Source organism: Microcebus murinus, chromosome 4, assembly GCF_040939455.1.
Source record: "Microcebus murinus isolate Inina chromosome 4, M.murinus_Inina_mat1.0, whole genome shotgun sequence".
Lineage (NCBI taxonomy): Eukaryota > Metazoa > Chordata > Mammalia > Primates > Cheirogaleidae > Microcebus > Microcebus murinus.
The window spans coordinates 8,772,479-8,797,098 of record NC_134107.1 but is presented as its reverse complement, the minus strand read 5'-3'; the positions used below and the strand labels follow the sequence as shown (position 1 = coordinate 8,797,098).

The 24,620-nt window shown below is 41.5% G+C and overlaps 1 protein-coding gene across 22 annotated transcripts in view; it reads right to left on the bottom strand.

The window, feature by feature from the left end:
* Positions 1-553: 553 nt before the first annotated feature.
* PPP6R3 (protein phosphatase 6 regulatory subunit 3) overlaps positions 554-24,620 on the bottom strand; it is a 147,789-nt gene continuing 123,722 nt past the window's right edge. For 11 of the 22 annotated variants that reach the window (XM_012757452.3, XM_012757459.3, XM_012757462.3 and 8 more), the window contains 7 exons: positions 24,353-24,407; positions 23,420-23,550; positions 17,966-18,087; positions 14,169-14,322; positions 12,515-12,621; positions 11,163-11,313; positions 7,992-10,246 (listed from right to left, as the gene is read on the bottom strand). In XM_012757452.3, coding sequence (XP_012612906.1) covers positions 10,054-10,246; positions 11,163-11,313; positions 12,515-12,621; positions 14,169-14,322; positions 17,966-18,087; positions 23,420-23,550; positions 24,353-24,407 — 913 coding nt within the window. In that variant the 3' untranslated portion in view covers positions 7,992-10,053. Of the gene's footprint in view, positions 2,759-6,109; positions 6,230-6,506; positions 6,525-7,991; positions 10,247-11,162; positions 11,314-12,514; positions 12,622-14,168; positions 14,323-17,965; positions 18,088-23,419; positions 23,551-24,352; positions 24,408-24,620 lie in introns of those variants that run through there. The other 11 variants (XM_012757457.3, XM_076001703.1, XM_076001704.1 and 8 more) reach the window with 3 other exon arrangements.

Genomic DNA, 24,620 nt, shown 5'->3' with positions numbered 1-24,620 from the left:
ATCGTGAGTAGCTGATGTGGGCTGCAAACACAAGCCGCCTGCTTCCCAAACTCATGCAGTGCAGAGGCCTGCTAGGGGATGACAACAAGGGGACAGGTTTTTCAGCAAACAGGTAGAGGGAGAGTGAAAAGTGAGGAGTGGTAACATAGCATCACATTTTTAAAATTATGGAACACCTGAGAAATTTTATAACTGAAGTGTTATCTGTAATGCTGAGAGCCAGAAATTCCAGGTTGGGGAGTGCCACACGTGAAGATGAGTAGAGGCGCGGAGTCAGCATCAGAACCGTCGAGAGAGGAGCTGGTGGCAGTTCCCTTGTCAACAAAAATCCCCTGAGCACCTGTGTCAGGCACTGCCTGGGGTACAGCAGTGGGCAAGACAAGCCCCTGTGACGTGCGCCACCCTGTCAGCGCAGTGCAGCCTAGAGCTCCCAGAGGATCTGGTACAGACAGGAGCTATGGCAGGAAGAACCGACCCATGAAAACCAGTGTGTTTCTCCCATTACAGCCCCCATACCTGTCGGGTTAAAGCCCAAGCAAGGTACAAGAGAAGATTTCTACAAAGAAAGAATCAGGCTTTATTTTTGTTATTTTTAATACAGGTATTGTATTGTAGACATCTGTTAGTCTTGCAATTCTGTATGGCCAATACACAGAAATTAAAATAGAAACTAAACGAGAGTATACTTTGCTCCGGCCCTCGAGCTGGCACCCTGCAACCCCTGCAGAATTATTATTCCTGTCCCTGCCACAAAAGACAAGCAAAACAAAATGTTATCCCAAAGAAAACCCCCAAGTGTTCTTTCCCCAGCAGTAGGTGGGACGACTAAAGACGCCGTGTCACTGTGGGTTAGGTGGAGAAGCCAACCAAATCCAAGCCACAGAGGTGGCGTGCCACCACCAGAGCCGAACCCTGGCTGCGGCCGGCCACGCAGGCCACCAGGAGAGACAAGAATGCGCTACCCACCAGCAATACCCGAGGTCCAGCCGCACAGCCAGGCAGCCCTGAGACTAGCAGGAGCCCTTTCTCTGGGGGGACTGAGTTCCAGAGGAGGGTGCACGAGGACAGTCTTCAGAGAGGAGCTCACAGCAAGAGCGTTCCTGAGGCGGCGTGCAAAGGTCATGGAAGCCACCCTTGCCATCTGTCCCAGGGCTTATTGCTGACTTCACTGTCCTCGGAGTGCCAGGCCTGTGCCGGTAAACCTCATGAAGAGTCTCTACACCATTTAAAATGAAAATGTAAATAAGAAATAAGGCATTAGACATTTGATTCTTTTATTTCCATATGCAATGTAATGTTTAGGCACGCTGCTTGGGATGCTATTTCTAAAAAAATCGTTGGCCATTTTTCAGAATATCCTTTTGGTTTTAAATACTGGTCAGGAAAAACAAATGATGTAAAAATACGTGAATAATTTTCTATTACAGAAATGAAAAACTGATTTGCATCTAAAAGTGCAAGAGGTGAAGTAATTTAACCCTTTCACCAGACAATATGGCAATATACAATATATTGCTTCAGCTGTTTGAGAAGGCTGTGATGTATTTTTATATTGACATAGAAAATTATAAATTACATTGAATTAGTATCCATAATCACTATATATATATACACAAACCAGTTCTAAAAAAAATACACTGGTTTAGAATTTATGAGTGAAAACCTCACAAGGTACAGTAAAACAATTAACATGCTTAGGTGCCAGATTTTGATTTCTACTTTTAAAATACTAGCCTGTAAAATGAACGCACTCTAATTCCATTAGCAGCACGAGCATTTTTCAACTGAATTGCCTAATATGATCTAGGTATGTTAAATATGCAGACTGCTCTGAAATGTTTGTTGGTGACGCTTGTTAACAAGGTAAATTTAGGTGAATGGGTTAAAGGCAGATGAACTACCAAAACAAAAAACAAAACAAAACCCAAAAAACCCAAACCACAAGCCATATACACTCCAAGTATTCTAGTGTTTCACCTGTAGGAAGAATCATTTCAAGCAAACAAGACTTTAACAGAACATATGGCTTTACAATAACATCAATTTATCAACTAAGCTGTAGCAATAAATACTTAATCTCTACCAATAGACTTACATTTTGATCCGTTTTAAACAATACAGAAAACAATTACCAATCAAAAACTGGTTATAAAAAGAACACCAAATATTTCTTACTCAAAATCACTTTTGTAAGTTAGAACAACCAAAATAACACTTAGAGGGCATTTCCATTCTACAACTCCTTGCCAACCTGGAAGAAAAATGAATTCAGAATTTTGTACAAGGTGAAAAATGTATGAAAACTGCCTAATACTTTGGTCACACTAATAATTGTCAAATAGTTATGTTTCAAATACAATAGATCTGTGTATTCACTTTTATAAAACTATTCTTACAGCCATTTTAACTATAGTATTACTACTATTATTACATGGGTGGCAAGATCTTATTTCACAGGCTACCCATTATTTAGAACAATACAATATAAACATACGCAAAAATTCTTGGTATTTGTCAATGTGCAATATTTTTACACTTCTGAGTTTCTCTGTACAATGTCTTAGAATCTAGAATATAAAGGTCGCTAGTCCTGATCCCTTGCAGAGTGAGTGCAGCAGTGACAGCTTGGTGGGCTCCAGCTGACCCCCCGAGCCTCTGGATGGTGGCAGTCTGTAGTCCTCAGTCGGCAGCAGCAGACATCACCCATCATACAGGGCCGTTAACCGACGTGCTGCCTGGCACGCTTGGCTGCTCAGTCCTAAGGGAGCAAGAGAGACATCTGAGGCACTTGGAACAGAAATGTGAAAAAACTAATTTTGTTTAGCTCCCAAAGGGCAGGGAACATTTATTTTAATAGTGTTTATCCCATGCCTAGCACAAGACCTGGACCTTAGCAGTTACTAACAGAATGCTTCATAAATGAATTTATCTAAAGCGCCAGCAGTATCTGAGCAGCATCTAAGCGTCACCATCGGTTAACCAGGCCTTTACCGAGGGCTGCAGAAGACCAGGTTGGTGGTTTTTAAACTGCTGCTCCCAGCGCCTTCAGAAGCTACTTCGTTATCCTTCCTTCACAAAAGCTTTTATCTGTCCCATAGATTGGGATCCACATAAAATTTCACTTGAAAAACAGGATTCTGCTACTGGGAAAGAGAAAAAAACAAGAACGAAAAAAAGTTTATAAACGAAATGAACCACTGAAATTGAATGTGTACACGTGAACAGCATGTCCCCACAAAGCAAACGGCAGCTAAAGATCAAGGGAGGAAGGAGTGGGACAGCGTACAAAGTGGTGACCAAATGGCAAAGTGTTGGCTTCGTGCCAAAATTACAACCTGGATGTACGACACATTCTCAAAGGCTTTACCAAAATTTTACAAAGTAGGCTCGGAAAAGGATGCATAGAGCCATAACTGGGAGTGTACAAATACTTTTTAACTGGCGCACAAAATTTGTAACTAGAATGCTTTTGATACTGGTCCCTGCTAGTTATGACAGAGAACCAAGTGTCAGCTCCACACACACACGCAACCCCCTCTGCTTCCACTGGGTACAGTCTCAGCATACCAGCGACACAGGAACCGAGAGTTCCAAAACCTGACATACCTGGTATAAATCCTGCCTTCACTACTTAACAAGCTGTGTGACCTTAGTACATTTTTAAACTCCTCTCAGTTCTGTTCTCTCCCTTATAAAAGGGGGGTAAGAATTCCCCCATCCCATAGGGCTTAATAAATCCATGTGTGCAGAGGGCCTAGCACACTGGCTGGCAGACAGAGAACAGCTCAACAAACAGCTGTGAGGAGTAAGAGCTTGAGGCACAGTGTGGCAGGAAACAGTGCGCCTGACAACCCAAAGCACCTTGGCATCTGGTGTGACAGGGATCACTTGGGGAAGACCGGTGGTCTTCAATCTTCCACAATGCCACAAATTGCTTTACAACACAAGTGACGCATAAGAACACACATCCTAAGCATCAACGTCACCTTCTCAGAGATGCCTTTCCCTCTGCCTCACCTAACGTGGACTCCTCTTCCTCCAATCCCCTCATCTAGCCTCACGGATTCTTTGTGAACACATCTTCTGTGTCCCTTGGTTACCGGGTGTCTGTTTGCTATTGTTTCATCACCAGGTCTAGACCCAGTGTGTGGAGGGTGGAGGAAGAAGGGGTGAACAAAGGCATGGACATGAGTGATGCCTTCTCTTCTTCCACTGCTCACTCCACTGTTTCCTCCGTTGTCTCAGCCCTGCAGGTTGGAGAGGCAGGGCTCTTCACACAAAATATTTCTGGCCAGAGAAAAGAGGAAGTGGCTTCCCCTTAGGCAAATAATTCTTCTCCATTTCAGAGAGCCAAGGAAATGATCCCATAACGTCCTGTATCATTTATGTCAGAGAAACCAAGAATAAAGCCCTGAAGCAACTACGCCAAATTGGGACAGATCTGGATTATCTTGCCTTCTAGATGGCCCTCAATATAAAGGAAATTTATAGGTAGAAATTAGAGAGTTGATATAACTGATTGGAAACCTATAAAGGACCATTAAAAAACACATTGAAAACTCCAGGAAAGGCTGGATGCGGTGGCTCACGCCTGTAATCCCAGTACTTCGAGAGGCTGAGGGGGAGGATCACTTGAGGCCAAGAGTTTGAGACCACCCTGGGTGACATAGTGAGATACTGCCTCTATAAAAAAATTTTCTGAAAATTAGCTGGGCATGGTAGCATGCACCTGTAGTCTGTTACTCGGGAGGCTGAGGCAAGAGGATCACTTGAGCCTAGGAGTTTGAGGCTTCAGTGAGCTGTGATTGCACCAGTGCACTCTAGCTTGGGTGACAGAGCAAGACTCTGTCTCTAAAAAAATAACTGAATGAATGGATGGAACTCCAAGGAAAAAGAGTGACTCATCCAACCCTTAGAAGCACAGTTAGGGCTGGACCCTCCAGTGCTCGAATGTCACCCTGCCTCTTCCTTCCAATCCATCACTAGAAGGCAAGATGCTCAAAGAGTTCTTACAATGGGCTTGTTTTATACACACACACAAATATTTTAACCACAAAAATGAAGCCTTCATTTTGGCTATGATTTCCACGAGAGGAACAAAAACAGGGTTTGCTATACTAGGAACACTTGTTTCCTGATCAGCAGACAGAGAGTGACCCCTGCTGGTTCCTGCTGGTTTTGTTCCCACAGAAAGCCTAGATGATTTTAGGGGACAGGATTCAGGCCAGGGGGAAAGTACAACTCTCTTGAAATAGCTTTAAAGGTCATTTTATTACTTACGGAACAAATATACAATCTTAGACATATTTAACCCAAAAGTTAACTTTGGGAAGTGCCAAAGTTCCTGCGGCCTGGGGCACATCCTCATGTGGCAGTCAGAAGCCAACCTCGCTTTACCTGCGACCTTGTACACATAGGCCTGGACACAGCCCTTGGTGGCTGAGGCTTGGGCTTGGCCTATCCCTTTAGACTATCAGCTCAGTCGAACCAAAAGGTAACCAGAAAAAACATCACACTCCATATCACATAGCTCTAGTAGTGAGATTTTCACACTTTATCAAGACAAGATTAAATATTTTGAAAAGCAAAACTCTGCACAAGGAATTGCTTAAGAGTTCAGAATATTTAGCTATATATATGAAGGGACCTCCTCTAGGCAAGTTCTCCCTGGGTGCCACGAGGCAAGGCTGTGGGAAAATAGGCCTCAGGATCCAGTTGTGCCTGGCAGCTGGGTGACTTTATAGGGGCCAATGAGGACCCCAATCCTGGAGGGCCCAATATCACTTTGAGCTCAGTGCCTCACCAACAGAGGGGAGGGGTGTCAGCTCAAGACCCCCTTCCATTCCCAGGCTCTCCTGAAAGAGCCCAGTGATGTTATAGTATCTAAAAATAAGCCAATTTCTGGTTTCTGGGGTAAGGAGATAAATCTGCTGCTCTGAGTTCTTACTCTGATCTCTGTAAGGACTGAGAAGATGCTATCGTGCTGAGTACGCCCCAGGATGCTCAAGCACAGCTGTAGACGGCCCATTAGTCCCCTCCCAGAGGCTGACTCCCCTCCCAACTCCCAGGAGACAGCAGACAAGGAGAAAGCAGGGCCGCGGGCAGTTACCTCTGCTCTGGACTACTGCTGGGGGGCCGGGGTGCTACACACTTCACCTCTGCCACGCCAGGGCCCTCCTCCACTTCTTTACAAGCAGCATCTTGAGAGGTAGACAGTTTTCCTTCCTCACTGCAGGAAAGAGGATGACAGGCACATCATACATCTTGGGTGCCAGTGTCTGGGTACCAGAGGATGAGGTCACATGCAAATGGCTCTGAAGTCATGACTGCCGTGGGGGCAAAGTGTCCTGGGGCTGGGCATGCTCAGGGGGGCACGATCACAGGGACCACAGACAGTGACTGGGGAATCACAAAAGGAAAGGATCACACACAAGTGGGTACCAAAAGAGGGACAATGTAATGCAGCTGGTGTCTGGTAAAGAACAGTCCCATATTACTGTACATACCGATAGGATTTCAACACTCTGAAGCCAAGTGTGCAAAACAGAAAAAGAAATGTACAAGAGTTTCAGAATACTCCTAGAAATGAGGAATTTGGGGGAATAATATGTCCACGACTGCACATTAGCAAAACTGCAGACTCGGTGAAGGTGTCAAATGAACCTGTTTAAAGGAATGAGTCTTTAGTTAAAGCACTTTGCTTTCAGGGCCGAGCCCACCCAGCTTGCTGGCTGGAAACCTCAGTCATGTGAAGAGATCACCGTGCTGCCTGCGCCAGACTTAAATGGCTTCTCAAGTCACCCTCCAACAATGCGTAAGAAGTACAAACACCATGAGGGAGAAGGGGAACCCAGACGGGCCCTACAGGCACAGAGGACAGGGGGCTGAAACAGAAGGGTTACCTTTCCCCTTAGATGGCTCTTGGCGGAGAGAGAGAAGCAGCACTTTCCTCAATTCTGTGGGCTAGAAAGCTATACTTTTGCCTATTCTATCGGGGTCTCCAAATGAGAATCACACAACCAAAATGGCACTAATGTGAGCTAAAGGTCACCTTTGAAAGGTCCGTCCCTCTCAGAGCTCAGTCTTGGCCTGGATTTGCTTATGGAAAATCTTAATTTTAGGATGATTTCTTGAGTGGTTTCTATATATTTCCAGGCAATTTCTAAGTGGGAAAATGAATTAAAATCTAGTAATTTGGTGATCATCTAAATTTTTAGCTGGTATATTACTTTTTAAACTTATTTCTCATTATCCCCATTCTCCACTCCAACCCTCCAAAGCAACTATTCTAATGTGTTTGCACTATTTTAACTCTTTTAAGATGTATCATTACGAATGTGCATTTTGAGTCACATGACTGGCACTGAAGCATGTAACTCGCTACACTGATCTCTAAACTCAGCATGTCTGGGAGACCCACTTGTGACCCTGGTGTACACCTGCGACACACCACCTGGCTCCTCACACCAACACTGCGCTCCACCTCCACGCACGACGCTGCACTGAATGAATGCCACTGCCACTAAATACCTGTCTGGGCATTTCTCTGGGCTCTACGCCCAGGAGGAGAAAACTCTGGGTCGTCTATCGACAAAGAATCCCATACAACTCTCCAGAATAACTGCCCGTGTACACTCTTGCTAGCAGGCCCACAGCTGCACCAGCACGCAGCTCACCTGCTTTCTATTTTCTGCTGGTATGATAAGGGGATGTACAGTTATCACTTATATTTCTCAGAATAATGAATGAATTTTGTGCACTTTTTTAGCCTTTTGGGTTTCCTTGTCTGTAAACTGATATATTTTGCCCATTTTCTGATTTTGTTTTTCTTTTTATTATGGTTAATATGACTTACTTGAATATTAAATGTCAGTCTCTCATTGATATACATTATTACAAATTTTTTTCAGTTTGCCACTGGCTTCTTAATTTTGTCTATAGTACTGTATCAACCAGAAATCTTTTAACTTTTATATAATCTAATTCAACTATTTACATTATACTTTATGCTTTTTAAGGTTTTTTTTTTTTTTTTAAGAAGTACTTTTCTGCCCATAGGTTAGAAAAACATTCTATGTTTTCTTTTATCAACAACTACTACCAGGAGATTTTGGCCACATCACTCAACTCCAGTGTCTGTTTCCTCATCTGGAAAGTAGGGGTGATAATCACAGTATCTAGCTCACAGGGTTCCTAAGAGACACAAATGAGTTAATACACGTGAGGGGTTGAGAGCGGGGCCTGGCACACACAAAGCATCTTTTAAATCCATCTGGAATTGCTTTAGGGTATTTGACATTTTTCCTTGGTAAGCAGCTTCCTCCCCTCACTTACTAAGCCATCTCCATCGTTATTCTCTCTGTTCCATCCCATGTCTGGATGCTAATATCAAAACTGTTTCAATCACTGTGACTTTGCAGCATGACTGAATATATGGCAAGGCAAGCTTCTTATTTAATTTTCCCTCATGTATTTTAGAGTATGCTCATCAAATTCCTTCTAAAAATCCACCAGAAGTTTTGACTAGGAATGTATTAAACTTTTTTTTTTTTTTTTTGGAGACAGAGTCTCACTCTGTTGCCCTGGCTAGAGTGTTGGGGCATCAGCCTAGCTCACAGCAACCTCCAACTCCTGGGCTCAAGTGATCCTCCTGACTCAAGCTCTCAAGTAGGTAGGACTATAGGCATGCACCACTATGCCCGGCTAATTTTCTATATATTTCTAGTTGTCCAGATAATTTCTTTCTATTTTTAGTAGAGACAGGGTCTTGCTCTTGCTCGGGCTGGTTTCAAACTCCTGACCTTGAGCGATCCTCCCACCTTGGCCTCCCAGAGTGCTAGGATTACAGGTGTGAGCCACTGCCCTCGGCCAAGTGCATTAAACTTAAAGACTAATTTGGGCCCCCCACGGCTCTGCACTTTTTCTATTTCCTGTAACAACTTAAAATAGGAACTAGTAGGCCAACGTGCATGAAACAGATTTAATTATCACTGTAACTGACAGGTCCCATTTATTCCTGAGGGTGAATAACCCTGGATTTGGTTTGCTCCTTGTTTTCCTCCATAGACAGTTTTCTGTGTTTGTTTATTTTTAAAAACTAGATTATTTATCTCTTCCTTACTGATATTAGGTTCTTCCTATACCCTGGTTACTGATTCTTTGTGGCTTGCCTTTACATTTTAGTGTGTCTTTTAGAATATTAGAAATAAATGAAGTCAAATTCACCAATATTTTCCTTTATGGTCTGGCTTACTATGGTTAAAAAACACTTTATTCCCAAATTGTAAAGATATTCTCTTATGTTGTCTCCTAAAAGTTATACAGTTATGCCTTTCATATTTATGCTGAGATAAGAGATCTATCTAATTTTATTTTTCTCCAGAATGGATAATCACTGTTAGCCCATTCTTTCTTCACTAAATTGTAATGTCATTGTAACATGTATCAAGTTCATGAAGTAGGGGGGTTCTCTTTGTTAAAGCCATGTTATCTCAATAGTTTACTATTATAATAAGTCTTGCTATCGAAAATGATGGAGCCTCTAACTTGTTCTTCAAAATGTTCTTGCTTGGCTATTCTTGGTTCTTTTTAGTCTTCTTTATGAATGTCACAACCAGCTTCTCAATTTCTAAGAAAATCTCTCTAGGAGTTTTCACAGAAATATCATTAATTTTATAGATTAACTTGTTGAGAAATGCCAAAGATAATCATACCATTAATAACCATGACAAATGTCAGTATTTATATTTAGGTCTTTATCTTTCAATAAAGTTTTACCATACAGTCTTTTACCATAAAGACTGTATTCCTAGTTATCTTATAGACAAGGTTTAACATTTTGATTAAAAACAAACAGGCACATCTAGAACACTTTATTGGTTCACAGGATGCAAGTGATTTTTATAAACAACCAGTAAACTTGTTAAACTTTTCTATTAATTCTAATACTTATCTACAGATTCAATTGGAATTTTCTATGTAGGAAATCACAGTCTATCAACAATGACTATTTTATTTCTTTCTTTCAAATCTTTATGCCTTTTATTTTATTTTTTAAATGTTGCATTTGTTCAGACCACCAGCATAGCACTGAAGAGAAGCAGTAACAGTAGGACCTACCGTCTGGTTCTTGTCTTTAAAGGAAATACTTATGATGAATGCTTCACGGTTAAGAATAAATTCTGCTGTAGATTTTATGTAGACATTTGTCAGTTTCAGGAAGCCACTTTCTATCACCCCTAGGCTGCTAAAAAATCATGAACAGCTTTAATTTTTATCATATGCTTTTTTCCTTTTATCTGTAAATCACCTTTAATAATTTTTACCATGTTTGTTACACATTGATGTGTCACAGTGTGACACACTGATGTGACACATTCTTGGTCATGACTTAAAATACAATGCTGGATTTGGTTTGCTAGCTTTTAACTTAAAAGTTTTGAGTACACATGCCCATACATGAAATTAGCCAATAATTAGTTTTTCATGCTTCCTTTGTTTTATATGACCTCATATATGAGCTGGGGCATATTTCTCATTGTGATCTCTGAAAGGGTCTCCATAGGATGGGGATTAAAGCTCCAAGCACTGGCTTAGCTGCAGTCCTTAAGTTTTGACAGAAAGTTTTTCCACTATTCTTTCAGTTTTAAGTTTTAAATTTCCATTATGATTCCTTTTTTGACCTATAAGTTTAAAAGTGAGGTTGCTAATTTCCAAATACAAGGTTTTTTTGTAAAGCTATCATTCTACTACCAAATTCTAATGATTACATTATGTCCAGGGACAATGATCTGTACTGTAAGGAACCTTTGGTTTCGATGGGCTGTGCTCTATAGCCACTATAATACAAGTCAATTTCTACTGTGACTAAAGAATTGTCAATTCTCATAATTCTGTCAATATGCTACACCTAAAATACAGTCTTCTGAACGAACACACACACACACACACACACACACACATACACGGGAAAAAGGTACTTAGGGGCCTAAACTCTCCATCTTTCATCATGATTTATTGTGTTTAACGGAGATGTTAGAAAGACACCAAGCTAATGTCTGAATGCTTATTTGTATCAAATTAAAAATTTTAATGTTTGAGGTTTCTCCCCCACCAACCTCCCAAAAACCTGCAGCTGCCAGTAGGAGCTGGCCCCTGGTTACCTTTTGAAGACTGCAGTCTCTGTCTTGGCATCTACAGTGAGGCTGAGCGTTTCCTTCATGCCGCCATTCATCACTGTCTCAGTTACCTTGTCTGCACTTTCTGCATCCTCCTCTCCGTCAGAGCTGGCTTCCATGGCCACACTGCCTGGCCCTGGAAAGAGTGCAGAGCTGATGGTCATACACAGCAAACCCAAACAGGCACTGCTGCCCCTCTTCTGTGCAGACCCACCTACCAAAGGTCACATCTACTGCTCACAGCCAGAAGAGTGAGATGGCTTGCCTGCTGGTGCCTGGGCCGGATTCTTAATGGGCACAGGCTTCTTAAAATAGACAATCAGGGAGACATTTCATGGATTTTCTTCCTTAGTGGACCAGCGAGTCCCCCATATCCTTCCCAGCTCAGTGTCCCCTACACACCTAGCTTTCTCCCCACAGGTGCCTGCCCCCTGACTGTCCCCACGCACAGGGCAGAGCGGGCAGCTACACATTCTACCTGCACCCGTTTGGGTCTTACTCCTTTTTGTTTTCAGAGTTCCTTTCTGTGGTGTCCTGGTGGACAGTTTCTTTGTTTTATAACAGGAAGCCACATGGTACACCGGTGATGAGCTTGTGCTGAGGTCAGACTTCCTGGTGGTACAACCCTTGGGCAAGGAACTCATCTGTGCCTGAGTTTCCTTATCCATAAAATAGGGACGAGTGACTCTACTTACAGAACTGAGGGGTAAAGTGAGGTAATCTCTATCAAATGTATATAAAAATGACAAATGGGCTTTGTGCCCTCCACCTGTATCCTCATTTCTCTCTCCAAAAACTTACTTCGTGTTCCCTCCTTACGATCCTTGCCCCTACATACTTCTGATGCCCCATTACACTCCCTCCCTCACCTGCGGAACGCCCTACTAATCAGGCTGCAGACAGCTCAGGGCCAGTGAAAGGAACATATGTGAACATTTGCAGTAATAAGACAACCCACTGGAACTTTATATAGATACCTGAGACCATTTCATCTACTCATAACGGTGAAGAGAAAATAAACAGCCCCATAGCCTGAAGTGAACCCAGATACACCCATGTACCTAGCAAAGCAAACGGCAAGGGACAGCTAAGCACGGACTTTGCATGCACGCATCTCGTTCTGGTTTTATTCACCCCGAGTACTGTAGGCTAAGCCTTTCTTCCTTTCTGGGCTTCAATTTCCTTAACTGCACATTGCTATGCCTGGTAACTTGCCCTGTGGATGACAGACCCACCATCTCATTTTCCTGGCTCCTAGTAGCCCCTAAGCCTGCAAGTGATCCGGTTTGATAGCGTTGCCAGGTGAACCCCCTGCACACAGTGCTCCCTGCACTCACCTTCTGGCTGTGCGGCCAGCGCGGTGACACTGGGGGTCAGAGGGCCCATTGGTTCAGTGCTGGTTTCCATTTCCACTGGGGAATTACTCCTTAAAGAATCTTTTGTGCTTTCAGAAAAGAGAAAATTCTGATTTTAGCATTGGGAAACAGCTGTCAGTTACCCCATTATACACAAAAAACCTTTCAGAGAAAGTTCTGTTTCTGTTGGGAGATGCTAGGACTTGTGTAAGAGTAGCTGGATTACAGATCCAACAATACACAGACCTAACTGCAAGTAGCTGCTTGAAGTAGTGGACGACTGTGGGTGGGCAATAGGGCACGGACCTTGTAGAGAATTCTAGACAGGCTCAAAATGCCCCCACCTCTCATCCTCACCATAATCACTAGGCTCCCAGGGCTTGGACAGTAGTGATGTGCAGTATACATTATCAACTGATCTACCAGGTGGACTGGTTCTACAAAAATCCTGACTTACCTTGAGCCACACTGCCTGGAGGGACAGGCCTTCTTAACGACATTTGTGTTAGAATTATGAAAACACAGTAAGAAACACCAAAAACTGAGTGTGGGGAGGAAGAAGGATGGATGAAGGAGAAAACTTACTTCCCATTTTATCCCTATTCCCATGTGGCGACACCCCTCTATAGACTAAGGCCTGCACACAGGGGTAAAGAGAAGCAAGCTGCTTCAGTGACATTCTCAAGTAACCAAAGACCCTTATCCTCTAGTTATAAAAAGAAAAAAGCAAAGGAAAACGTGACTGTCCTATACTGAAGCAAGCCTGATGAAACAACTCATAATATCTTAGAGACATTTTTCCAAATCTCAATTGTACCTTTAAATCATAGTGTAACATTACTGTTACAGTTGCTATTAAAGCAACACAGGTTTTAGCCTACTCATTGGTTTGTCTAAGACTGTAACTGTCAGCTCAAAGTAGTGTGTCTTCCTATCTTCTGTATTACCAATTATTTTTTAAAACATTATTTGTTACAACAGGGAAAGCAACAGTCTTTCAAATAGGGTGGCAGGGATTACCAAATCAAAGTAAGCCTAGTGAGACATGAAATCTATAGTTTAACACTCAAATGCTGACAATACTCGTGAAATGACAGGTTTCTGCCATTGAGAATAATACTAACAGCAAGACTGCACCAGCCACAGGCTTTAATCTATAGCACTGGACTAGTGCTATAAATTTATTTGCACGTGAAATACAAGTTCATATTTCTGTAGAATTCAATGTACATTTTCCATTTTCTTGCAACACCCCCCACACAGGTGCCTGTCAGGAGTCTCTGGCATCACCTCGTTCCTGTTCTTCTCAGTCCTGTCCTGACAGCTCTGGGAAGCCAGCAAAGCCCACGGAGATAACACCTACTGCTGCAACCTGCCAGTGCCCCGGCACCGCATCCTCCCAAGCTATTCTGTTCAAGAACTTTCCCAATTTATCCCAAAGGAAAGGGAGATGGTAATTGTTTTTCTTGTAACACACAACTGTGTCAGTTCTCAACCCCCATGTTGATTTTTAATCTTATTTAAGGCACTACATTCAAGTGGAAGCAAATTAAGGTGAAGAACATGTGTTAACAGCAAACACTCACAGTTCCAGTTCTCCTAGGGAAAGCTGTAGAGACAGCACACATTTGCTCACCTCAGAGAAGATGTGAACTCTGAAAAAGAAGCCCAGCCCGTTTCCTTAGTTGGCATTGGCTCCTCTGTGCTCCAGACGTCAGACCCCACGGAGTCCAGCGGAGCACCGTGGGCTGTTTCCATTGGGACATCAAAGTTGGCAGACCAGTTGGGTGCTAAAAAGAGGAAATAAATTTTATTTGGAGAATATTTCAGTAGTTTGTTTATTTGAGACAGACTCTCATCCTCTGTTGCCTGGGCTACAGTGCCGTGGGATCAGCCTGGCTCCCAGCAACCTCAAACTCCTGAGCTGAAACAATCCTCCTGCCTCAGCCTCCTGAGTAGTTGGGACTACAGGCATGTGCCACCATGCCCAGCTACTTCAGTAGGTTAATGTAGCATATTTTTCAAAAATACATTAGCAGTGACAAAAAAAGATTGGGACTGTGAGGAAAAGAAAATTGGAATGTATTATGGTAGGAGTGGAAAGGGCAATGTGACAGTATCACATTACAGAACTGCATGTTTCCTCTGACTTCTCGCAATTTTTTCAAATAGAAATATTACATGTGGATACAAAACTACATATAAAAGGTTATGTTAATTTATTGTTTTTGACAAAATATCACAGCTAAATTAACACTCGGGAAAGCAAGGTAAAGGGTATATAGAAACTTACTATACTATCTTTGCAACTTTTCTATTAATCTAAATTATTCCAAAGTAAAGTTTATTAAAGATAAAGAACATGTTGATTATTCAACTGCAATAAACTGGGAACAACCTTAATGCTTCCCAGTCCAGATATGGCTGCACTTCACACATTCCCTGGCCTCTCTGCAGTCCAACACAAACGCCAGGAAGGCTTCCTTAGTCCTGTAGATACAGGACTGACCTCAGAGGCTGGAGAGGCAGAACTTGTTTGGGCATGCTACTACTGTCTGTGGGCCCCTTCTCATCATGTTGCTTGCTCGCCAAGTTTGGATTTAATCTGCGGGTCTCTGTTTAAATGTCACTCCATAAGAAATGTGTCCCTTTTGATGAAATTAGGTCTCTATTTGTTCAAATTGCACACCATGTTTTTTCTTCACGGTGTGCTGTATCCTCAATCCTTGCTGGGGACAAGGGGGGTGTAAGAGCCACTGCACTCTATCAGAGATGTCTTCTATCACAATTAGGAACCTCTAGGCCAGGCGCCCTCAAACTATGGCCTGCAGGCCATATGCTGCCGCCTATGACATTTATCCGGCCCGCTGGGTGTTTTTGCCACTGCTGTCAGTCATGCTTAGCAGCCGACTCGTCCCAGGCCCACAGTACGCACTCTCCAACATGAGGGACAGTGAACTGGCCCCCTGTTTAAAAAGTTTGAGGACCCCTGCTCTAGGCTGTAAGGAAGGAATGCTAGGGAACCTGCAAGCCATTTAGGAGCTTATACTAGACACGCGTGATGGAAGGACCTGTGCAGAATAGAAATGTTCCAGTTTTAAAGACAGACCTTGCTATGACTTTGGGCAAGTTAACTTCTCCAAGTTCCTTCTTCATTTGTTCAATTCATATAAGGACTATCTATGTACTTGGTGACAATTAAATGAGGACTGCACGTAACAGGCACTTAATTAGTTTTGCCCATCCATCTGTGTGAGTGTGGCAGGGATCCACTGATTCCAACAAGAGGTAATGCTTGAATGCTTGCAAATCTCACCCAAAATCTCAGAAAAGTCAATGTGATAGATGTTTTTGCCAGCCCACCATATGCAAAGGTCTGGAATCATTCCATCTGAACCAGTTCCACTTATAACTAAATTAGGCCAACACAAAAATGACTTTTCTGTTATCACTCTGGGATATTCTTTCTCAGCTCAGCTCCCCAGAGTCAGTAGGACATTAGAAACTGTTCTGAACAGTCCACAGAACCTCCAAAAGAAGCCACAGAGACTGGTGGGGTGGCAGAAGTTCTCTTGAGGCAATCCTGCAGCCCTGGGGGAGAATCCATACTCAACTCCTTGTGACTCTAGAGATCCCATGACCCAAAAGAAGCCTTTCCCAAGGAACAGAGAAGCAGGAGGGCTGGTGCCCTGCAGTGCTGAGCCTGGGAGGCAGGGTGAACTCGAATGCACCTAAGGCACTCACCCTCCTCTCCTTCCCCCACCCAGTCCTCGAGTCACAGCAGCAATAGGAGCACGTACAGTAAATCATGCCCAGTTCACAGCTTCCCTCCCAGTCACTTATCCCCACTCAGCCCGCTTCAAGAACCATAGATTCCAAAATATCATTGAGCCTTTAGAAAGAAGGAAATCCTATATACACCACATACTGAACCATGGGGACAGTATGTTATGTGAAATGAGCCAGTTAATAAAGACAAATACTGTACAATTCCATTTATATGAGGTTGCTAGGGGCTGCGGAGGGGGAAATGGGGAACTGTTCAATTGGGTACAGAGTTTCCGTTTGGGAAGACGAAAAAGTTCTAAAGCTTTATTATACAACAATATGATTATACTTAACATACTGGACTGTACAACTAAAAAGAAAAAACCCACAGATTCTGAAGTCTAAAGATCAGGGCATCTCATGTCTCCCTGTTGCCAGCCCTCATTATTTCTTAAGTGTAATAATGCCTTAATGGTCTTCCTGTCTCCAGCATGGGTTTTCTAGCCCATTTTTACACTGTTGTCATGAGTGATGTCTTATAACAGATCCAATAATGGTATACTTAACCAAATCCTCAGGGGTTCCCCAGAACTTTCAGAAGACAATTCCGGATCTGGCTTCTGACCTTCTCATCCTCGAGCCACATTATAAAGCCTTGCTGTGCCTTTCTATTAGTTGTTTTCTCTTTCAAACTGACTAATCCCTACTTGCCCTTAAGCCTCACACCTCTCTGGGTGTGCAGGTGCCTGGTGGAGCTGGGCTCCCCTCCTCTAGTCTGGCAGCTCTCATCCCCACCCCCTGCACCGATCTATTTCCCCAGCAGATGACAAGCCCCGGAGGCAGAGTCTGTGGCTTGTTCACAGTTACAAGCCCACACTTGGCATATAGCAGGAACTTGAGAAAAGCGTGCTGACTTGAAATGAATTACTAAGAGAAAAGTCTACTTCCTCCTCCTGAAGAGGCTGAGCTGGAAACAGAGGCAGTGGAGAGAAGGTAACCCAGTTTCCTCGCTGGCTCCCAGACTCCTCATCTGTAATGTGGCGGCTGCTGGATGGCTGCGCAAGTCCCATCCAGCTCTGAGGTTACCACAAGTTTCACCCCCAGCTGGGTTTCAGTCTCTAGGACCAGTACATAAAGCCTTTCCCGGAGGACAGGAACTGGTCAAGCTTGGGAAAGCCCCTATCAACCTATAAGGCTCTTTCACATGAATACTTTTCTGAACCTTTGGAAGTTAACAGTATTTTTAAAAGGCTAACTAAACTATGAGGAACACATTTTAAAACCATTTAAAACCATTAAAGCTAAAGCTTTTCCTTTGGTTTATTCCATTCATGATTCTAAAAACCACAATTATTTTCTCGTTACACAATCAGTGGTCTTTCCCCTTCTGCCACAGCACATGGTCTCTGCAGCCATAAGACTGGCCTACCAGTGTGCTGTCCTTTAGCCCGGCCTCACACACGATTTGCATATCATAAAGAGATGCCTTATCATCAAAGGTATAAGTTGCTCCTTTCCCAAGCCCAGTCTTTGAAACTTAAAACTCTAAAACTTAATCATTCCTTCAGAAGTCATCTCAGATGCTTCAGACTACTCTTTCACCTATTTTTCCAAGTATCTAATTCCAACACACAGCAAGTAATATGTGAGAATAAGGTAACTCACGTTCATTCAAGTCCACCTCCATCTTATCCTCCGCGTTGGCACTGTTGGACTCAAATAAGTCTTGCTTTGCTCCATCCTCTTCTTCAGAGTCTGTGCTTTCCTCACTGTCTGTACTCCCCGAGCTAAGAACAAAGAAAAGGGACCAAAGTATTTAATGCTGTTTATCAGCTAAACAGCTAATGCTGTTTACCAGCTAAACCCAGAAAATTCTAAAGGTCATCCAACAACATAAATCCTATTATGCTTTAATTGAACCCTATCCTCCGGAGTGCCACTTGACTGACATCCAGGAAGACCCTGCTTTGTGTGAGTGCGCCTTCCCTCGCTCATGCATCAACTGCTCTAGGCTTGTAGTTCGCCTAAAGGAGGAGCTGACAATCCAAAAACTGCCTCTAATAGGTCTGTGGTGGTATCTCATTGGGGTGTTAATTTGTATTTTCCTAATGATCAAGTATGTTGAGCATATTTTCATATGCTTATTTGGCATCCTATACCTTCTCAAGTGTTTAACATGTTTAGTGCATTTTAAAAATTGGGCTGTCATTTGTAAATTGAGTAGAGATTTCTTAACTCTACACAGAAGTCTTTTTTTAATCATATTATTTGTAAATATTTTCTCTCAATGCATGGTTTGTCCTTTCATTTTAATAGTGTCTTTTGAAGAACAGAAGTTTTAAATTTTGATGAAGTTCAACTTAGTACAAATTTGCTTTTAGGTATTGTGCTTTTGGTGATATATCCAAGAAATTTTTACAATTGGCTGTAATATACACTTTGCACCTCTATCAAGTCTATTGTCCATGTGTGTGTCAGCCTATTTATGGGCTCTCTATTCTGTCCCACTGATCTGTGCCCTATCTTTGTGCCAATACCACACTGTCTTAATCACTGTATTTTGAAATCAGGTAGTGTTAGTCTTTCAATTTTGTTTTCTGTGAAAGTTGTTTTGGCTATTCTAAGTCCTTTGTGCTTCCATATCAATTTAAGGATCCACTTATGAATAGTCACAAAAAAGCCTCCTGGGATTTTGCTTGAGACTGTGTGGAATCTATAGATCAACCTGGGGAGAACTGGCACCTTAACAATATTAAGTCTTCTACTTACAAACATTTATCAAGTTGTCTTTAATTTTTCTCAGCTATGTTTTATAGTTTTTAGCATACAGGTCTTATACATATTTTGTCAGATTTATCCCTATATAATATTTTTGATGCTACTATGAATAGTACTGTTTAGTAATTTCAATTTCAACCGTTTGTTGCCATATGTAGAAATACAATTATATTGCTCTTGTTTCACGCAACCTTGCTAACGTCATTTTAATTGTACTTATAGTACTGTAGATTCCAGCAAATTTTCTACATCAGTGGTCATGTTGTCTGTGAATAAAGATTGTTTTACTTATGTCTTACAATCTAGATGTCTGCTATTTCTTTTTCTTGAGTTACTGCCCTGGCCGGACCCTCCCGTGTAATACTGAAAACAAGTGATGTGAACTGACATCTCGTTCAGGTCTTATTCCTGATGTTAGGGGGAAGCTTTCAGTCTTTTAGCACCAAGTCTGATGCTAATCTCTCCGTTTTTTGTATGTGCTTTAAAATAGGCTGATAACATTCTGTTTTATTTCTAGTTTACTGAGTTTTTATCGGGAATGCATGTTGGATTTGGTTACGTGCTCAATGATTGATTTTCAAATGTTCAAGCAATTCTGTATTCCTGGAATAAATCTCACTTGGTCATGACGTATTACCATTGTAGTTGATTTGCTTAAACTTTTAAAGGAGTTTCTACATTTATGCTCATGAATACAATTAGCCAGTTTTATTTTTTGGGGGGTCAGATTTTGGGATCAAGCTACACTGGTGAGGCCTCAGAATTAGATAAGTAATATTCTTTCCTTTTCAATTTTCTGGAAGTGTTTGTATAGAACTGGTATAATTTCTTCCTGAAATGTCTGGTAAAATGCATCAGTGAGCCATCTAGGCCTGGAGTTCTTATTTTTTGATGAAAGTTTTTTTTTTTTGAGACAGAGTCTCGCTTTGTTGCCCAGGTTAGAGTGAGTGCCATGGCATCAGCCTAGCTCACAGCAACCTCTAATTCCTGAGCTCAAGCAATCCTGCTGCCTCAGCCTCCCGAGTAGCAGGGACTATAGGCGTGCACCACAATGCCTGGCTGATTTTTTCTATAGATATTAGTTGGCCAATTAATTTCTTTCTATTTATAGTAGAGACGGGGTCTCGCTCTCGCTCAGGCTGGTTTTGAACTCCTGACCTTGAGCGATCCGCCCACCTCGGCCTCCCAGAGTGCTAGGATTACAGGCGTGAGCCACCGTGCCCGGCCTGATGAAAGTTTTAAACTAAAAAATTCTACTTAATAGATACAGGAGTATTTGGGTCTTTTTTGTTTGAGTTTTGGTAGTTTGTGTCTTTCAAAGACCATCTAAGTTGTAAGATTTATTGGCATGGAGTTCTTCACAGTATTCCCTTATCTGTTTAATCTTTCTAATATCTGTAGAATCTACTGCTGTCACTTCTCTCACAACTGATAGGGTAATTTACATCCTTTTTCTCATCACTCTGACTAGAGGTTTATCAATTTTATCAGTCTTCTCAAAGAACAACTTCTATTGTTTTTCTGTTTTGCATTTCATATACATCCATTCTAATCTTAATTATCCTTTATTTCAGCTTATTTGAATTTAATTTGCTCCCCTTTTCTAGTTTCTTAATGTAGAAGCTGAGGTCATTGATTTGTTTCTTTTCTAATATAGCTGGTTAGTGCTAAAAATAATTCTTTAAGTACTGTTTTAGCTGCGTATCCCAAATTCTGATACACTGCATTTTCATTTTCTTATGATTCAAAATACTGTGGAATTTCCCCCTTGACCCATGTGTTATTCAGCTTCTAAATATCTGGGGGTTTCCCAGAGATCTATCTGTTATTGATTTCTAACTGTACTGCATTTTGGTCAGAAAATGACTTGCACCCTTTGGAATGAATACATCAAGACTTGTTTTATGGCCTTAATATGGTGTACCTTGGAAGTATTTCATACATTTGAAAAGAATTTATGTATTTTGCTATTGTTGGGGAGAGTGCTTTATAAACGTGCAAGTAGGACAAGTTGACAGTATTGTTCAAGTGTTCTATATCCTTACTGATTTCTACCTATTATTTCATCAGAGAGAGAGAAGGGGTATTGAGAGAGAGAGAGGGGTATTGAAATATCTGCCTATATTAGTAGATTTGCCTATTTCTCTGCTCAGCTCTATCGAGTTTGGCTCTGTGTATGCTGTAGCTCTGTAATTCGGTATGTAGACATTGAAAATCATTATGTCCTCTTAATGAATTGACTCCTTCATCAATATATGATTTTCTTTTTTCCTTTCCTTTGAAATCTACTTTGAGATTATTACAAATCTTCTAGCTTTTCTTGAGTGCTGACATACATCTTTCTCCTCTTAACCTGTTTGTGTCTTTATATTTAAATTATTTCTTATAGCATACTGTTAGCCTTATTTTATCCAATCTAACAATCTCAGCCTTTTAATTAGGGTATCTGGTTCATTTATCCAATACAGTAATTTAAGATTAATTATATCATCTTGGCATTAGTTTTATTTGTCCCAGCTGCCCTTTGTTCTTTTTCTGTCTTTTGGATTTCTTTTTTCTGATCTGATTTTATTTCCTTTGATTTATTAATAATAACCCTTTGCGTTATTATTTTAGTGATTGCCAGGGTTTGTAGTGTACACCTTTAACTTATCATAGTCTATCTTCAAGTGATGTTATAGCCCCAAAATGTCCACCAACAGGAAAATGAAAACCATGGTATGTCCATTTAATGGAATAATACTCAGCCAAAAATGGGAATGAACTATTACTATGTGAGGCAACATTATGTTGAGTGCAAGAAGCTAGACAGAGTATATAATATATTAACTCCATTTACATAAAACTCTATAAAATGCAAAGTAATCTAAAAGGAACAGAAAGTAGCTGGTGGGGGGAGGGGTCTGGCAGGGGGAGGATATAACAAAAGAGCCTGAGAAAACTTTTCAGGGTGATAGAACTAAGTTCATGATCTTGATGGATGATGGTTTCATGAAAGCTGAAACTTACCAGTGTACGATTTAAATAAGTACAATTTATTATGTGTCAATCATACCTCTGTAGAGTTGTTAAATAAGAAAAAACTACCTTCTCTCCTCATCCTGTGTTCCTTCTGGGTATCAGGTGCCATGTACTCAACATGAGGACCAAAATCTCACAGTAAATGATGACAAACAAATTTGATCAGGACTTTTAAACTTAAAAAAAAAACCCCACATCACCCACCATTTCTTCTTGGATGCCGTCATGTAACAGCCATTTGCCAAGTGGAGCTGTCATTTAATTTGATACACCTCTGGATTCGGATGAAACATTAAATTGTCTTCCTCGATTCACACAAAAAAACCCCAAAAACCCCAAGCAAAAAAAACCCTACCATGGAGCTGTCTGTTGCTATCTGGCCTTGGAGTTGCAGCAGCTGTCTTGTGGTCATAAGGAGACAAATCAACATGCAGAAGATGACAGAGTGGGAATAAAGGAAGGAAGCTAGGTATAATGATCTTATTAAACTCCCTTATCAGCTCTCGACTGTGGAACAAATACACCTTTACTTGCTTAAGCCACTGTTGAGTCTTCTGCATCTTGTGGCTGTGAGTATTCCTGAGAGGTACAACATAACTTCCAGTACACGCAGGGAATGGGTGATGGGGATGGACGGTCCAGCAAGAATTGGGTGGCTGGGAGATGGGGTGGGAAAGTGTCTCACTTTTCACTGTATATCCATCCTTTTGTTCCCTATGAATTTTATGCCATGTGAAAACATTACTTACTAAAAACAAAAGAAATAAAAATGAAAGTTCAGCGCTATTCAAATATCCCTCTCTCCTAATTATAAAGATTCTGATAAAGAATACTCACATAACTAGAACTGTGTAATTTGTTTAGGTTCCTGTTTAAAAAAAAAAAAAAGATTGGACTGACCCAGATGTATCAATTGACATGATCCTGTCTTCCCAAGATAGATTAACTTTTAGAAACAATTTTTCCCTTTCCCCCTCCTTTGAGAAACTTTTGTAAGAAACAATATCTAACTAGGTTGTTGTCATTACTGGTGAGGGAACATTTATTTAGTCAAAAGCACTGTGACTACATTTGTCGGCATCTTTCCCATTCGGAAGATGCTAGGTCATGGCATTTCATGAACTATGTCTAAACACGCAGTATTTTTAAGCAGATCACTTTGACCAACTCATGTCACTTAACAAGGGCATTTCTGATCATGAAAAAAGTACTGGTCTTTGGGTTAAATATGTGTGCTAGCTGATGACACAATGACACCTCATGATAATCATTTGCTTAATGGCTTGGCTATAATTACAACTGTAACAAACCATCTTTCACCTGGATCGTCTCTGGGATTCCGGTGTAAATGCAATGTGCTTTTCCTCCCAGATATCTTCCTCATCAGAACCACCATCATCAAACTGCTGTATTCTTTCCTTACAACATGCTTCAAACAAGGCAATATTTCCCTATATAAAATCAAGAGAAAAAGAACAAATTTAAAATCAAGTTAATTTTTTCCTCAAAGGTATTATAAATTGCATTTTTCCATTTCCTTTTAAAAACAGTACTATCACACACACCAAACTAAAATGTAAACATCTAATGTTAGCTTCTGTGTAGGTAACAAGAAGCTCCCCTAAAAAGAGCGGGCTCAAAACTAGAAACAAGAAGCCTAGACCATATCCCTCTCCTTGGCTCACCTCCCCTGCTCCAGAGACGCAGCACCAGATACGTTCTAATGAGGATCACAGACCAGCTAAGCAGTGATGCACTTCAATGGCTCACATCAGTAGTTTCTACCTTATCACATGAGCAAATAAACCAACGGTCTCTCATGCTAGTTAACACAAAACCAAACTGTGCTCATTCAAATGGTGCAACTGTCTTAGTGTTTCCAGAGAACTGTCTCGGAGTGAGAGGCTTGCCCTGACCCAGCCTGGGATTCTCTTCTGGGACACAAAGGAGGAATAAAAGGAAGCAGGCTGGCAGGCCTTCTCTCTGAGGCTGAATATCTATACCGCAATCACAAGCAACTCTAGTTTTATTAGCTGTCACATCTTAAACCAGCATTGCAAAATCACATGTCCACAGGTATCAGGCAGGTACTGGGAGTGGGTGAAGGGTGTAACACCAATCTAGGATCGGGGCTCATAGAGCACAGGGGTCCCAGTGCACATGGCATCCACACAGGGGCTCCAACAGAACCCAATTCCCATTTTCCACCTCTCATGTGCCATGCTGCTCATGACAGGCAACATTTATACTTACACTTTCGTTTGTATTGAGAGTAAAGTTGATGTCTGACACCCGATCAAAAGAAACACTGTGAACACAATATAAGTGTAGGAATCATTAATTACTTATCAGCTCACAGAAACAGCATTCATGAAATTTTCCAAATTTAATATTTATACTATCATTAAAAATCTCCATAAGTAAAAAACAAACAAAAACATCCATTTTGTGTTAAATGATGCCACCTTCATTGTATTAAGGAATTTATACAGGAAGGGAGGATTGGGATAGAAGCCTTTTG